The 18216-nt window shown below is 48.1% G+C and overlaps 1 protein-coding gene across 6 annotated transcripts in view; it reads right to left on the bottom strand.

Moving 5' to 3' along the window:
* The window catches only part of LOC130273041 (macrophage mannose receptor 1-like), a 276050-nt gene that overhangs the window by 113607 nt on the left and 144227 nt on the right, over positions 1-18216 (bottom strand). For all 6 annotated transcript variants that reach the window (XR_008843850.1, XM_056519198.1, XM_056519196.1 and 3 more), the window contains one exon: positions 6066-6166. Coding sequence is in view for 5 of the 6 variants with exons in the window: in XM_056519198.1 (XP_056375173.1) it covers positions 6066-6166 (101 nt within the window). In the remaining variant the exon portion in view is untranslated. The remainder of the gene's footprint in view (positions 1-6065; positions 6167-18216) is intronic.

Here is an 18216-nt window from a genome sequence, read left to right as displayed (position 1 = left end):
GCTCCGTTCAGGCAGTGTGAGTCGCCGGGACGCCATCCACGGCAAGCCGGTGCGATGACGTCACACCATCGCACCGGCATATAATGCCCCCCTGTCATGTGCCCCTCATATTTAAAACCCCCTGTCCTGTGCCCCCCATATATAATGTCCCATGTCCTGTGCTCCTCACATATAATGCCCCATGTCCTGTGCCCCCCATATATAATGTCCCATGTCCTGTGCTCCTCACATATAATGCCCCATGTCCTGTGTCCCTCACGTAAAATGCCGCCTGAGGGGGCAGGACAGGGGGCATTATATGTGAGGGGAACATGACGGGGGCATTATATGTGAGGGGCAAAGGACATGGGGCATTATATATGGGGAGCACAGGCGAGGGGGTATTATTTATGAGGGGCACATGACAGGGCCCCCCCTGTCATGTGCCCATATAATGCCCCCCTGACATCTGCGCCTGACTTATAATGCCCCCCTGACATGTGCCCCTCACATATAATACCCTTTGACATGTGCCCCTCACTTATAATAACCCCTGTCCTGCGCCCCTCATATATAATGCCCCATGTCCTGTGCTCCTCACGTATTATGCCCCCTGAGGGGGCATTATATGTGAGGGGAACATGATGGGGGCATTATATGTGAGGGGCACAGGACATGGGACATTATATGTGAGGGGCGCAGGACATGGGTTATTATAAGTGAGGGGCACATGTCAGGGGGGCATTATATATGGGGGCACAGGACAGGGGGTATTATATATGAGGGGCACATGACAGGGGGGCATTATATGTGAGGGGCACATGACAGGGCCCTACCCTGTCATGTACCCATATAATGCCGCACTGACATGTGCCCCTGACATATAATGCCCCCCTGTCATGTGCCCCTCACATATAATGCCCCCCTGACATGTGCCCCTCACTTATAAAAAAAACCCTGTCCTGTGCCCCCCACATATAATGCCCCATGTGGGGAGGGGGGGGGGCCTCCATGTCTATTTTGCTTGGGGCTCCCAAATCCCTCCCAACGGCCCTGGCTCTAAACACACACTAACTGGCCCTGAGAGATCTTCTTCTGATACTAAACTGACAAGGCAAATGAAGCCCAAAAGTCCACACCCCCACAATAAAGCTGCTATAGTGCTTTCTTTTGTATTCATTAAGTGGAGCAGTGCACTTCTGGGCTCTGGAAAAACACAATGGGGGAGATTTATCAAAACCTGTGCAGAGGAAGAGTGGTGCAGTTGCCCATAGCAACCAATCAGATTGCTTCTTTCATTTTCCACAGGCCTCTTTAGAGGCCTGTGGAAAATGAAAGAAGCAATCTGATTGGTTGCTATGGGCAACTGCACCACTCTTCCTCTGCACAGGTTTTGATAAATCTCCCCCAATGTCCCTTACTAAGGTGTTAATAATGTATTCCCTCTCCTTAAAATGGTGGCCACAGCTCCCTGCATAGTCTTTTCTGGTGCCTCTGATCCAACCATATACTGCCTCTGTTTTGGCTGGGAACTGTATGCAAGCCATTATAAACTAACTTAATGTCATATGATCTTGATAGTTTCAAAGTATTCTCTACCCTGACATCATATCTGTGTTGCTACTTCCTGCTTCTATGCTCAAATGGCACCAATGTCATGTGTGCAATGTTACTAGGCTCATCCTAAGCGGGCCAGCCACCTTCCATAGACTTGCACTGAGGGGGCGTTGCGTGACATCACGAGGGGCATGGCCGTGACTAGGGTTGCCACCCTGCCGGTATTTCACCGGCACAGCCGGTATTTTCATCTACATTCCGGGCTGTACCGGTAAGTTTGGATGAAAAATACCGGCCATGCAATGGCCGGTATTTTTCATTCACTGACAGGGGCGGACGGAGCGGCATCCCCAGAAGAGCACTGCTTTCATGACCGGCCGTACAATGCCCAGGTCTGACACCAGCAGCCTGTGACAGGGAGAGCTCCGTGCGATGACAGGAAGAGACTGTACAGTGCTGGGGAGGGGGCGTGACCTCCTGTCTCCTCTCTCCCCCTCCCCCTCCCCCTCCCCTCCCCCTCCTTCCCTCTGCCGTGCAGTCTTACAACCCTCCATAGGCAGAGCAGGGAGGGGAGAGAAGGAGAGGCCATGTATCCTGTCTCCCTCTGCTGCACAGGGTGGGTGAGTGTCTGTGTATATATATATGTGTGTGTGTGTGTGTGTGTGTATAAATGTGTCTGTGTATATATGTGTCTGTGTGTGTATATATATATATATATATATATATATGTGTCTGTGTGTATATATGTGTCTGTGTGTATATATGTGTCTGTATATATGTGTCTGTGTCTCTATGTGTCTGTGTATATATATATGTGTGTGTGTGTAGGGGGGGTAAACTGCCTAATCTGGGGGACAACTATGCTGCCTAATCTGGGGGACAACTATGCTGCCTAATCTGGGGGACAACTATGCTGCCTAATCTGGGGGACAACTATGCTGCCTAATCTGGGGGACAACTATGCTGCCTAATCTGGGGGACAACTGGGGTACAACTATGCTCCTAATCTGGGGGACAACTGAGGGACAACTATGCTCCTAATCTGGGGGACAACTGAGGGACAACTATGCTCCTAATCTGGGGGACAACTGGGGGACAACTATGCTCCTAATCTGGGGGACAACTGGGGGACAACTATGCTCCTAATCTGGGGGACAACTGGGGGACAACTATGCTCCTAATCTGGGGGACAACTGGGGGACAACTATGCTCCTAATCTGGGGGACAACTGGGGGACAACTATGCTCCTAATCTGGGGGACAACTGGGGGACAACTATGCTCCTAATCTGGGGGACAACTGGGGGACAACTATGCTCCTAATCTGGGGGACAACTGGGGGACAACTATGCTCCTAATCTGGGGGACAACTATGCTCCTAATCTGGGGGACAACTGGGGGACAACTATGCTCCTAATCTGGGGGACAACTGGGGGACAACTATGCTCCTAATCTGGGGGACAACTGGGGGACAACTATGCTCCTAATCTGGGGGACAACTGGGGGACAACTATGCTCCTAATCTGGGGGACAACTGGGGGACAACTATGCTCCTAATCTGGGGGACAACTGGGGGACAACTATGCTCCTAATCTGGGGGACAACTGGGGGACAACTATGCTCCTAATCTGGGGGACAACTGGGGGACAACTATGCTCCTAATCTGGGGGACAACTGGGGGACAACTATGCTCCTAATCTGGGGGACAACTGGGGGACAACTATGCTCCTAATCTGGGGGACAACTGGGGGACAACTATGCTCCTAATCTGGGGGACAACTGGGGGACAACTATGCTCCTAATCTGGGGGACAACTGGGGGACAACTATGCTCCTAATCTGGGGGACAACTATGATCCTAATCTGGGGGACAACTGGGGGACAACTATGCTCCTAATCTGGGGGACAACTATGCTCCTAATCTGGGGGACAACTATGCTCCTAATCTGGGGGACAACTGGGGGACAACTATGCTCCTAATCTGGGGGACAACTATGCTCCTAATCTGGGGGACAACTATGCTCCTAATCTGGGGGACAACTATGCTCCTAATCTGGGGGACAACTATGCTGCCTGATCTGGGGGACAACTACCCGACCCTCCACAATATTTTTAGTTTGTCATGTGGCCCCATGGGATAAATAATTGCCCACCCCATTCCTCCTCAACCCTGGACATTCCTTAACCTGGAGCCGCCCGGGGAAAGGAGAAAGTGAAGACAAGAGACTGGTGAGACCTCTCTGCAAAATTGTGTATTTAATGCAGTGTTTCCCAACCAGGGTGCCTCCAGCTGTTGCAAAACTATTACTCCCAGCATGCCCAGACAGCATTTGGCTGTCCGGGCATGCTGGGAGTTGTAGTTTTGCAATAGCTGGAGGCACCCTGGTTGGGAAACACTGATTTAATGTGTGAAACTATCTGCTGCGCTCTGTATCTAATCCTGTCATGTGCGATACTGTCTGCTGAGCCTGTGTATCTAATCCTGTCATGTGTGATACTGTGAGCTGAGCCTGTATATCCAAATCTGTCATGTGGGATACTATCTGCTGAGCCTGTGTATCTAATCCTGTCATGTGTGATACTGTGAGCTGAGCCTGTGCATCTAAATCTGTCATGTGTGATACTGTCTGCTGAGCCTGTGTATCTAATCCTGTCGTGTGATACTGTCTGCTGAGCCTGTGTATCTAATCCTGTCATGTGTGATACTGTCTGATTAGCCTGTTTATCTGACGTTGCGCAGGGGGACGTCACTCATCATCAGAGAGAGCCAGCGTTGCTGTCGTGCACCACCACTACCGCCGCCGCTGGCATAAATAGGGTTTTGGTAGGTATTCTCTAAATGTAAATTTTTTTGTGCGATATAGGAAAACTCCCCCCGCATATATATTGTATCCCTCCAATCCCCTATGCCATTTCTTAAACCCCCCTCCCATCCCCATGCCATTTCTTAAACCCCTGATCCCTCAGCCCCTGTGCAATCTGGCCCCTCCCCTTTTGTAGCTCCACCCCCACATAGCCACACCCATGACCGGTATTTTTCTGAGGGAAAGGTGGCAACCCTAGCCGTGACGTCACGACCCCCGCAGCCCGCACCCAGCGTTCGGAACAAAATGCAGTCACCACGCCCACTTCCATAGACTTGCACTGAGGGGGCGTTGCGTGACATCACGAGGGGCATGGCCGTGACGTCACGACCCCCGCAGCCCGCACCCAGCGTTCGGAACAAAATGCAGTCACCACGCCCCCTTCCATAGACTTGCACTGAGGGGGCGTTGCGTGACATCAATAGGGGGCGTGGCTGTGATTTCACGACCCCCGCAGCCTGCACCCAACATTCGGAACAAAATGTTCTGGACGCTGGGGCAGTTGAATACCCCTTTAAAGTAAAAATATTGGTTCTACAGTTCAATTCGCTCAACACCAGCTCTGATCCCTGTGAAAATACTGTGTATACTGTGAAAATAATCAAACCAGAACTTTGGACCTATTAGGAATAATAAAAGAATACACCTCAAGTTATGGGGTATTATTTTGCACCATTACATTTCATTATGTAATTCAAATACTGAAGAAAACTTGCAAATTTTATTGGCAATAGAAACATTTCCCAGATCTGTATTTTATTTTTTTTTTATTTTTAGAGAACTGCCTCTTTTGCTTTCCCCTCCACTATTGTATATGCTGTTTTTGGTGTACTGTAATTGAGTGCAAGAATTAACATAGAAGTAAGGGATTCCCCATAGCAAATTGGGCTAGCCTGTGGTTCTGGTTAACACTTACAAAACCCTAACCATTTATTTGGTTTCATTTTCCGTGGGTTCATTCTTCACACTCTTATCCGTAGGGACTTGTGGAATGAAGAATACTTCCCAGATTTACAGCCCGGTTTAGGCTTCCTCTCCTATAGCAGCAACATGGTCTATCCCTATAAGGGCTCGTTCACACGGCCGTCTGTCCCCGTTGTTTTATCCCCGTTTTGTTCCCTTTCTTGCAGGCTTTAAATGGATTCAAAACGGTTAAAAAAAAAATCCCATTCATGTGAATGGGATTTTTTTACAATCCTTTTGCACCCGTCTGCACTCATTTCTGTTTTTTTTTTTTACGGCAGAAAAAACGGCACACGCAGTCTTTTTTCTTCCGTCCAAAAAACGGAAGAAAAAACGGATACAGTAAATTTAACATTGAAGTCTATGGAAAACGGATGAGCCTTTAATGTCATCCGTTTGCATCTGTTTTTTCAATCCGTTTTTTCATCCGTTTTTACTTTTGCAGAACCAAAAAATTTTTTTGGGGGGGTTTATTAACTGAACAAAAATGGATACAAGGGGATAACATCCGTTTCCATTCGTTATTGTCCGTTTTTTTTAAAGTCCGTTTTTTAATCTTTGACGGGAGAAGAACGGGACGGGTCTAGACGGGCCGTGTGAACGCAGCCAAACTGAGAAATACTTTCAGGAAAAAGTGAGGCAAAAACAAAGTTGCAAATTTACATGGTTTTGTTACATATAGAAATGTAGAGATTTAAGCCATACCATTGTATGTAACCAAATCAGTGCACAACTCATTTCTATGGACAAAGTCAAGTTGGTTTTCCTTCCAGGCAACAAAGTCAATCGGAGAACGATCCATCCACCTAATGACAAACAAATGCCACTGTCATTAAAGTGTAATATAAAAGTGTAATTTAACACATTTGTAATGGACAATGATTAGAAAAAAAACAGTTAGAGAGTACCTGTCATCATCTAAACTTTCCCTGATCCCCCTCTCCATCTGTCCCTTACTCTAACTATGCTTATCCCTGTGTTTATTGAGGTTTAAAACGCTGTGGAAATACCTTTTTTTATCCCTCTTCATTAGCTCAGGAGCACTGTCTTTCTGGGGGGTGGAAGGAGGCGGGTCCCGACAGGCATGATGTCACATGAAGCCTGGCCGGGACTCTGCTTCTGCCAGTCTTCCTGGATGCTGCTCTCCCTCTGCAGCAGTGTTTCCCAACCAGGGTACTTCCAGCTGTTGCAAAACTACAACTACCAGCATGCCCAGACAGCCAACAGCTGTCCGGGCATGCTGGGAGTTGTAGTTTTGCAACAGCTGGAGGCACCCTGGTTGGGAAACACTGCTCTGCAGTGTGCATACAGACTAAGTACAGGGGAGGGACGGCAGCCTGTCTCTATCTCCTGTGTCTCTCTGCACTAAAAAGTCAATGCTGAGAAACAGGGGCGGTGGGAGCAATTACAGAGGCAGTGATTAAGATGAATGTTGGGGGGGGGGCACTGAGCAGGGAGTGCAGTGAGATAATACAATGTATAAGATAACATGTGGTGAGGGGCACGGAGAACACAGAGCAGGGGGGAGGGGGAGGTGACTGGCTTGTAGCTCACAGGCTGGGTGCGAGTCCTGAGCTGAGAGTTCTGAACTTCCTGTGGAAGGACCAGTGCCCTTTCAGCATTAGTCCTAAAAGCTGTACACTTACTATGAAAAGCATAGGAAGCTGCCTGCAGACCAGGCATAGAAGAGAGACCCCTAGTGGCCAAAAGTATAAAATGAAAAAACTGGTATAAATATTAATATTTTTTAATGAAGATATATTACAATATCTCTTCATTAATGATTATGAACAACATATTAAAAGTTTCTGTTAATAACAGGTACTCTTTAAACATATCAAGAGTTTATCTTAACCTGTTCAGGACGCCAGGCGTATGCATACACCCTGCATCCCGAGTCCTTAATAACGTGGGGCGTATGCATACGCCCGTGGGAATTCCGGTCCCCGCCACTAGCCGGTTGGGGACCGGACCGGAATGCCTGCTGAAATCATTCAGCAGGCACCCCGGCACATCGCCCAGGGGGTTCCTGAGAGGGGGGCCCCCATGTCGGCGATCGCAGAAAATCGCATGTCAATTCAGACATGCGATTTTCTGCTATTCCGGGCTGATCGGGTCTCTGGTGTCCCGATCATCCGAAAAATAGCGATGATCGGAGCTGTCAGGGACAGCCCCGATCATCTTGAGGGCTAGGAGTGAGGTCGCAGAGCTGCGATCTCATCCTATCCCCTGCCATTGGTCAGAACTGATTCTGACCAATGGCAGAGCAGGACAGTGGGTTGCCATGGCAACCCCCCGTTCTGCCCACCCCTGGATGTCGAGGGGATCGTGGGAAGAAGATGGAGGCCATTACCTGCAGGAGAAGATGCCTGGAGATCCCCGATTGTCGCTGGAGACTGCTAGATCCTGGGTCAGGTAGGGAAACTACAGTGGGGGGGGGAATTGAAAGTGAAAGTAAAGTGATCTTTACTGTGGCAACCACTAGGAAGGCCAAACTGCAACTCCCAGCATGCCTGGACTGCCCAGGCATGGTGGGAGTTGTAGTTCTGTAACATCTGTCCCTTCAGATTTAGCAATTCTCATGAATTTTTTGAAAATTGCTGCTCTAATTTGAAGCCCTCTAATTTTTTCAAAAAGCAAAAATATGTCCATTTTATGATGCCAACCTAAAGTGGACATATTGTATTTGTGAATAAAAATAAAATGTAATGGGAATATCCATTTTCCTTACAAGTAGAGAGCTTCAAAGTTAGAAAAATGCTAAATTTTCATAATTTTCATGAAATTTTGGGATTTTTCACCAAAAAAGGATGCAAGTAATGCCGAAAATTTACCACCAAAATAAAGTAGAATATGTCACGAAAAACTATCTCAGAATCAGAATATTCGGTAAAAGCGTTTCCGCGTTATTAATTCGTAAAGCGACGGTGGTAGAATTGCGAAAAAGGGCTCAGTCCTTAAGGTGAAAAAGGGCTGCGTCCTTAAGGGGTTAAACAAAATTGCTAAAAGAAAAGTTTGTTTCTCTTTCCCATCTGTCTGTGGGCTCGTATTGCAGCTTAGGCTGCTTTCACACTATAAAGTTCTTCCGTTTAAAGATCCGTTATGAAATTCCGTTATAAAGTCTTTTATAACGGATCCTTAAACTTCCGTTAATAAATCCCATTAAAGTCTATGGGATTTTTTAATCTTCCTTTTGTACCTTTTTGGTTCCGTTAAACTAACGTCCGTTAGTTATAAAGGAAGAATAGAACGGACATGCAGTATTTTTTTCCCGTTTATAATTAACATTGAACGTCCGTTAATTATTAACATTGAAGCCTATGGCGTAACGGACGTTACAAAATACACCCGTTATTGTCCGTTAATTTAACGTCCGTTAGTGCTACTGAGCATGCTCAGTAGAGACTTCACACTCTTGAAGTCACATGGGAAAGTTGAGTAGTGCTCACACCCCCTGTCACACCCCTCTACTTTCTGGTCAGACAGCAGGAGGCAGCAGTAGGAGTCTGTTCTGGGTATCCTTATTCATCCGCCGCCATACGCCTGATAGCACCCCTAATAGCACACTATTAACAGCCCAAGAACCAGAGCAGTGCACCCTCCTGCACCCCCCCCCCCTCCAGGAGGCAGAGTAGTGCATCCTCCTGCACAAGGCAGAGTAGTGCACCCTCCTGCACCCCCCCCCCCCCCTCCAGGAGGCAGAGTAGGCAGAGTAGTGCACCTTCCTGCACCCTCCCCCCTCCAGGAGGCAGAGTAGTGCACCCTCCTGCACGAGGCAGAGTAGTGCACCCTCCTGCACCCCCCCTCCAGGAGGCAGAGTAGGCAGAGTAGTGCACCCTCCTGCACCCCCCCTCCAGGAGGCAGAGTAGGCAGAGTAGTGCACCCTCCTGCACCCCCCCCCCTCCAGGAGGCAGAGTAGTGCACCCTCCTGCACGGGGCAGAGTAGTGCACCCTCCTGCACCCCCCCCCCCCTCCAGGAGGCAGAATAGTGCACCCTCCTGCACGAGGCAGAGTAGTGCACCCTCCTGCACCCCCCCCCCTCCAGGAGGCAGAGTAGGCAGAGTAGTGCACCCTCCTCCCTCCAGGAGGCAGAGTAGTGCGCCCTCCTGCACGAGGCAGAGTAGTGCACCCTCCTGCACCCCCCTCCAGGAGGCAGAGTAGGCAGAGTAGTGCACCCTCCTGCATCCCCCCCCCCCTCCAGGAGGGAGAGTAGTGCACCCTCCTGCACGAGGCAGAGTAGTGCACCCTCCTGCACCCCCCCCCCTCCAGGAGGCAGAGTAGGCAGAGTAGTGCACCCTCCTGCACCCCCCCCTCCAGGAGGCAGAGTAGTGCACCCTCCTGCACCCCCCCCCCTCCAGGAGGCAGAGTAGGCAGAGTAGTGCACCCTCCTGCACCCCCCCCTCCAGGAGGCAGAGTAGTGCACCCTCCTGCACGAGATGGAGTAGTGCACCCTCCTGCACCCCCCCCCCCTCCAGGAGGCAGAGTAGTGCACCCTCCTGCACAAGGCAGAGTAGTGCACCCTCCTGCACCCCCCCCTCCAGGAGGCAGAGTAGGCAGAGTAGTGCACCCTCCTGCACCCCCCCCCCTCCAGGAGGCAGAGTAGGCAGAGTAATGCACCCTCCTGCACCCCCCCCCCCCTCCAGGAGGCAGAGTAATGCACCCTCCTGCACCCCCCCCCCCCCCTCCAGGAGGCAGAGTAGGCAGAGTAGTGCACCCTCCTGCACCCCCCCTCCAGGATGCAGAGTAGGCAGAGTAGTGCACCCTCCTGCACCCCCCCCCCTCCAGGAGGCAGAGTAGTGCACCCTCCTGCACGAGGCAGAGTAGTGCACCCTCCTGCACCCCCCCTCCAGGAGGCAGAGTAGTGCACCCTCCTGCACCCCCCCCCCCTCCAGGAGGCAGAGTAGGCACAGTAGTGCATCCTCCTGCAACCCCCCCCGATAGTCTGATAGCAAGCAAAGCAAACGATAGTACTCTCCCTCTCAATGCTGAAATGCAGACTGCGACAGGATCATTGTGGAATCCATTTATAACCTCCCCTTCAGGTAGGAGGAGGAGCTTCAGCTGTTGCAAGGTGTACAGGTAGGGAGAGGTCAAACAAAGGTGAATATAACGGATGTTAATAATAAGGTACTAACGGATAATAACGGATAAACATTTATCCGTTTAATTAACGGACGTTAGAAATCTATTCATCCGTTATAATAGTTTTATTCATTCGTTTTATATCGTCCGGTAAATCAGTATAGAATTGAATATAACGGATGTTTTATAACGGATTTATGAACCATAGTGTGAAAGTTGCCTTAGCTCCTTCAGTTTTACATGTCAGGCCCATTAACTTTAATAGATCTAAGCTGCAAAACCAGACACAGCCCTTGGATAAGAATGGTACAGTAAGGGGCCATAGAGGGAAAGGGCCTGTTATGTTATCATGCCATTTCTGGGTAGGTAGCCCGTCAACTAATAAGGTAAGTATATTAGAACTATGTGTTAGTCTAGTACAGAATCACAGAATTCGTTTTTTTTAGTATAAATATAATAAAAGTAACAAAGCTACACCAGTGTTCTTCAGTGATAGTTGCTACAATATATCAAATTGCCCTAGAGGTGTGGCGGAGGATGATTTTTATCACTCATTCAGCGATAGTGTCTGTTTATAAGGCTCACGGATTATGATGGTGGCAAGGCTTGGGGTTATCTGCCCTGTGAGTTTTACCCATAGTAGAGTCTTGGGATGCCAAGCTGGGGTATCACAAACTGAAAAACTTTTTTCACATTTTGTTATGTTGTAGCCTTGTACAAAAAAATAAATAAATAAAAAAATAAACAAAATTAACCCCCCCAATCAATCTGCATTTAGTACCTCATAAGGTTAACGTGAATACCGAATTTTGGAAATTTTGGGCAAATTTATTTAAAGGGAAAAAGGTTACATTTCATATTGACATAACTATTCAGGCCCTTTACTATGACGCTTGAAATTTAGCTTTAGGGGTCTCCAATTTCTACACCTTGCTTGGAGTTGCCTGTGGTAAATTCAACTGACTTGACAGGATTAGCAAAGACACAGTCCTGTCTATGTAAGCTTTAAAGGAGTAGTCCAGTGGTGACCCAGTGGTGAACAACTTGTCCCCTATCCTAAGGATAGGGGATAAGTTTGAGATCGTGGGGGTCCGACTGCTGGGGCCCCCTGCGATCTCCTGTACGGGCCGACATGCCCCCTCAATACAACTCTATGGCAGAGCCGAAGCGCTGCCTTCGGCAATTTCCGGCTCTGCCATAGAGATGTATTGAGGGGGCGTGTCGGCCGCCGCTTTGTGCAGAGGTCGACACCCGCTATCTGGCCGGAGAGCCTGGCCCCCGTACAGAGAGATCGCAGGGGGCCCCAGCGGTCGGACCCCCCGCGATCTCAAACTTATCCCCTATCCTTAGGATAGGGGATAAGTTTTTCACCACTGGACTACCCCTTTAACAGCTGACAATGCATATCAGAGCAAAAAACCAAGGGGGAAAAACTGCCTGTAAAGCACAGAGACAGAATTGAGTGGAGAAGAGTACAAAAACATTTCTGCTGCACTGAGAGTTCCCAAGAGCACAGTGGCCTCAGTATGGAAGTGACCTTCTTATGGAAGACGACAGGAATAACCAGCACACTTCCTAGAGCTGCCGCCCCATCACACTCAGTAATCAGGTTAGCAGGGTCTTAGTGAGAGAGATAACCAAGAATGCAAAGGTCACTCTGGATGAGCTCCAAAGATCCTGTGTACATATGGGCAAAACTTCCAGAAGTTCAACTAGTCATCCCTTGTGACTCTTACCACCTCCTCTCATATGCTTAAAGGGGTACTCCGGTGAAAACCTTTTTTCTTTTAAATCAACTGGTGCCAGAAAGTTAAACATATTTGTAAATTAATTCTATTAAAAAATCTTAATCCTTCCAGTACTTATTAGCTGCTGAATGCTACAGAGGAAATTCCTTTCTTTTTGGAACACTGATGACATCACGACCACAGTGCTCTCTGTTGACATCTCTGTCCATTTTAGCAACCGTGCATAGGAGATGTATGCTAAGGGCAGCATGGTGGCTCAGTGGATAGCACTGCTTCCTTGCAGTGCTGGGGACTTGGGTTCAAATCCCACTAAGGACAACAATTAATAAAGAGTTATTATTATTATAATGATTTCAGCAAAGAGCACTGTGCTTGTGATGTCATCAGAGAGAATTCTAAAAAGAAAATAATTTCCTCTGTAGTATTCAGCAGCTAATAAGTACAGGAAGGATTAAGATTTTTTTTTTATAGAAGTCATTTACAAATCTGTTTAACTTTCTGGCACCAGTTGATTTCAAAGAAAAAAGGTTTTCACCGGAGTACCCCTTTAAGAAAAAACCTGTCTTTCAACTACATCTCCTGAATCCTTATAGAAACAATGGGGGGTATTTATCAAAGAATGTATGTGGTTTTTTTCACGTAACTTTGGCGCAATACTTTGGCGCAGTGTCTTTTTGCGCCAAAGTTTGGCGCATCTTCTCCACTGTCATTTTTACAATGTTCTCAAAATCACACGGTCCTGTGTGTGATTTTAACTTTAGTCAGTAATTCATCATTTGCGCCAATTGATCTTTGCACATGGAAAACACACTTAGCACTGTCAGAAAATGTAAAGGTGTCAAAATACATTAAAAACATTTTTTTTGTGAAAGCAGCGACGCCTCCGGGGCTGCGCAATACTATCCTGCGACATAGTTGTCTCTGAGGAACCTTCACCCTCCGTTGAGCCAGCATTGGACATGGCCGCACAGGTTCAGGAAAGGTAAGCACTAAAGCAGTGTGGTCTCCAACCTGCGGACCTCCAGATGTTGCAAAAACTACAACTCCCAGCATGCTCGGACAGCCAACGGCTGTCCGAGCATGCTGGGAATTGTAGTTTTGCAACATCTGGAGGTCCGCAGGTTGAAGACCACTGCACTAAAGTAACAAAAAAAAAAAACTACCCAAGTTGAAAATAAAATCCATTTCACATGGTGGCTATAAACCCCACAAAAGAAAATACGGTAACTCACGTCGCTTGCTGATATACTGCAGGAGGGACTCCGAAATGGCCGCTCTACAGGGTAAAATACGCGTCCTCTGTGGTGGTAAGTTCTGTGTAAAAGGCGCTGGGAACAGCTGATTTCAACATTTGAGCCAAAACTACTAACAACTTGCACCAAATGATAAATTTGGTGCATGTCCACGAAAACCAAAGTGAAAAAAAAGGGTAAAAAGAAACTGTCAACAGGCAAAATTGATAAATACCCCCCCCCCCCAATATCCTGTATTTGCTTATACAAACAGACCACTGCAGTAAAGGTGCTGTTTATTGCAGTGTGCAGTATTGCAGACATGTGTCTGGCCACTGGTGCTTGCACCAACATCACAGGCATTCCCCTTCTGCACCCAGACTCTATAACTATAGGAATACCCCAGGGTCATAGGGGGGGTATTTATCAATTTTGCCTGTTGACAGTTTCTTTTTCTTTTTTTTTTTTTTTTTTCACTTTTTCGTGGACATGCACCAAATTTATCATTTGGTGCAAGTTGTTAGTAATTTTGGCTCAAATGTTGAAATCAGCTGTTCACAGCGCCTTTTACACAGAACTTACCGCCACAGAGGACAGAGCGTTTTACCCTGTAGAGCGGCCATTTCGGAGTCCCTCCTGCAGTATATCAGCAAGCGACGTGAGTTACCGTATTTTCTTTTGTGGGGTTTATAGCCGCCATGTGAAATGGATTTTATTTTCAACTTGAGTAGTTTTTTTTAATTTATTTATTGGTTACTTTAGTGCAGTGGTCTTCAACCTGCGGACCTCCAGATGTTGCAAAACTACAATTCCCAGCATGCCCGGACAGCCGTTGGCTGTCCGGGCATGCTGGGAGTTGTAGTTTTGCAACATCTGGAGGTCTGCAGGTTGGAGACCACACTGCTTTAGTGCTTACCTTTCCTGAACCTGTGCGGCCATGTCCAATGCTGGCTCAACGGAGGGTGAAGGTTCCTCAGAGACAACTATGTCGCAGGATAGTATTGAGCAGCCCCGGAGGCGTCGCTGCTTTCACAAAAAAAAAGTTTTAATGTATTTTGACGCCTTAATGTATTTTTCCATGTGCAAAATTTCTTGGCGGGGATTTGCGCCAAAAAAAATGAGATATGCGCCAACATTGCGCAAATGATGAATTACTGACTAAAGTTGAAATCACACACAGGACCGTGTGATTTTGAGAAAGTTGTAAAAATGACAGTGGCTTTGGGAGACCCCATGCTATCTGGCTCCCATATTTTAATTGTTTTTAAATGTGTGCTACATACACTGTCATATGATCTGAATAAAGTATTTATTGTCATTTATCTATTGGTGTGCGCCCTTGTGTGCTTTAGATTTTTCTTGTTTGTAATTATTAAAAATAAATGTATGACCCCATATCAGCATGGCTTTAGGAGGGATCGGTCCTGTCAAACTAATCTGATCAGGGGCAATCGCTGGATGTCGTATATCTGGATTTTTCTAAAGCATTTGATACGGTGCCACATAAAAGGTTGGTGCATAAAATGAGAATGCTTGGACTGGGGGTAAATGTGTGCAAGTGGGTAAGTAACTGGCTCAGCGATAGGAAACAGAGGGTGGTTATTAATGGTACTTATTCTGATTGGGTGACTGTTACTAGTGGGGTACCACAGGGGTCAGTCTTGCGTACTATTCTATTTAATATATTCATTAATGACCTTGTAGAGGGATTGAATAGTAAAGTAACAATCTTTGCAGATGATACTAAACTCTGTAAAGCGGTAAACACTATAGAGGACAGTGCACTGTTACAAATGGATCTGGATAGGTTGGAGGTTTGGGCTGAGAAGTGGCAGATGAGGTTCAACACTGATAAATGTAAGGTAATGCACATGGAGAGGAAATATGCAGGCTGGGATTAAGTATTAAATGGGACGACTGATGTGGAAAAGGACTTGGGAGTCTTAGTTAATAGTAAATGTAGCTGTAGTGACCAGTGTGGGGCAGCTGCTGCCAAGGTAAGTAAAATCAAATGCAACCTTTCTAATGTGGGGAAACCCCTATCTTCCTAATGTGGGGAACATGCTACCTTCCTAATGTGGGGAAACTGCTACCTTCCTAATGTGGGGAAACTGCTACCTTCCTAATGTGGGGAAACTGCTGCCTACCTAATGCCCCCCCTCCCCTTGCACCCCCATCATCCGTCAGCTCATGCTATTACCACAGGAGGTAGGGGGAATGTGGAGGGGGGTTGCTGGTGGATGATGGGGGTGCTACTGCTGGTGAGGGGGTGTTGCTGGTGGATGATGAGTGGCGCATGATGGGGGCATTATATGTGAGGAGCGCATGATAGTGGCATTATATGTGAGGGGCACATGATGGGGGCATTATATGTGAGGGGCGCATGATAGTGGCATTATATGTGAGGGGCGCATGATGGGGGCATTATATGTGAGGGGCACATGATGGGGGCATTATATGTGAGGGGCGCATGATAGTGGCATTATATGTGAGGGGCGCATGATGGGGGCATTATAGGTGAGGGGCGCATGATGGGGGCATTATAGGTGAGGGGTGTATAATGGAGGCATTATATGTGAGGGCGCATGATGGGGGCATTATATGTGAGGGGCGCATGATAGGGGCTTTATATGTGAGGGGCGCATGATGGGAGCATTATATGTGAGGGGGGCATGATGGGGGCATTATATGTGAGGGGCGCATGATGGGGGCATTATAGGTGAGGGGCGCATGATGGGGGCATTATATGTGAGGGGCGTATAATGGGGGCATTATATGTGAGGGGCGCATGATGGGGGCATTATATGTGAGGGGTGCATGATAGGGGCTTTATATGTGAGGGGCGCATGATGGGGGCATTATATGTGAGGAGCCAATAATGGGGGCATTATATGTGAGGGGTGCATGATAGGGGCATTATATGTGAGGGGCGCATGATGGGGGCATTATATGTGAGGGGCATATAATGGGGGCATTATGTGTAAGGGGCGCATGCAGCCCAGCCTCACCCAGCCACTACCTCCAGTGGCTCACAGATAATTTGAGTTTGAGACCCCTGAATTAGAATGTATAGTGAATTAATCCTTCCCTAATCTCCAGGTTGAGATTGTAGGTTCTATAATATAGAGTATCCTCCCTTCTTCTGCAGAAAACGGGGCGTGTTCTATGTATATAAGTGCATACATATAATGTATATAGCATAGTTTTGTCTTTTACCATCTAACTGACAAAATAAAAGTATATCCACAAAGAAACCTTCAAATTTCCTAAAATAGACATTACATTTTATATTGTACCTTAAAATGTTGTCACGATTCGGCTGGCAGGAGGTGGATCCTCTGTGCCAGAGAGGGATTGGCGTGGACCGTGCTAGTGGACCGGTTCTAAGTTACTACTGGTTTTCACCAGAGCCCGCCGCAAAGCGGGATGGTCTTGCAGCGGCGGTAGTAACCAGGTCGTATCCACTAGCAACGGCTCAACCTCTCTGACTGCTGAAGATAGGCGCGGTACAAGGGAGTAGACAAGAGCAAGGTCGGACGTAGCAGAAGGTCGGGGCAGGCAGCAAGGATCGTAGTCAGGGGCAACGGCAGGAGGTCTGGAACACAGGCTAGGAACACACAAGGGAACGCTTTCACTGGCACGATGGCAACAAGATCCGGCGAGGGAGTGCAGGGGAAGTGAGGTATACATAGGGAGTGCACAGGTGAACACACTAATTAGATCAACTGCGCCAATCAGCGGCGCAGTGGCCCTTTAAATCGCAGAGACCCGGCGCACGCGCGCCCTAGGGAGCGGGGCCGCGCGCGCCGGGACAGGACCGACGGAGAGCGAGTCAGGTACGGGAGCCGGGATGCGCATCGCGAGCGGGCGCCACCCGCATCGCGAATCGCATCCCGGCTGGAGGCGGTATCGCAGCGCACCCGGTCAGTGGATCTGACCGGGGCGCTGCAGTAGCGAGGATGTGGCGAGCGCTCCGGGGAGGAGCGGGGACCCGGAGCGCTCGGCGTAACAGTACCCCCCCCCCTTGGGTCTCCCCCTCTTCTTGGGGCCTGAGAACCTGAGGACCAGACTTTTGTCTAGGATGTTGTCCTCAGGTTCCCAGGATCTCTCTTCAGGACCACAGCCCTCCCAATCGACTAAAAAAATTTTTTTCCCTCTGACCGTCTTGGAGGCCAGTATCTCCTTAACTGAGAAGATGTCAGAAGAACCGGAAACAGGAGTGGGAGAAACAATTTTGGGAGAGAAACGGTTGATGATGAGTGGTTTAAGGAGAGAGACATGAAAGGCATTGGGAATACGAAGAGAAGGAGGAAGAAGAAGTTTGTAAGAGACAGGATTAATTTGGCACAAGACTTTGAAAGGACCAAGATAGCGTGGTCCCAGTTTGTAACTGGGGACACGAAAGCGGACATATTTAGCGGAGAGCCATACCTTGTCTCCGGGAGCAAAAATGGGGGGAGCTCTTCTTTTCTTATCGGAAAACTTTTTCATGCGAGATGAAGCCTGTAAAAGAGAATTTTGGGTCTCTTTCCATATGGTGGAAAGATCACGAGTCACTTCATCTACAGCGGGCAAACCAGAGGACAAGGGAATAGGGAGGGGGGAAGAGGGTGACGGCCGTACACCACGAAAAATGGGGATTTAGCAGAAGATTCAGAGACTCTAAAGTTGTACGAGAATTCGGCCCAAGGTAGAAGATCTGCCCAGTCATCCTGGCGGGAGGAAACAAAATGCCGTAAATAGTCACCCAGGACCTGGTTAATTCTTTCTACTTGCCCATTGGATTGAGGATGA

Source organism: Hyla sarda, chromosome 5, assembly GCF_029499605.1.
Source record: "Hyla sarda isolate aHylSar1 chromosome 5, aHylSar1.hap1, whole genome shotgun sequence".
NCBI classification, from domain to species: Eukaryota; Metazoa; Chordata; class Amphibia; order Anura; family Hylidae; genus Hyla; species Hyla sarda.
The sequence above is the reverse complement of the archived record's forward strand: the minus strand, read 5'-3'. Positions and strand labels throughout refer to the sequence as shown.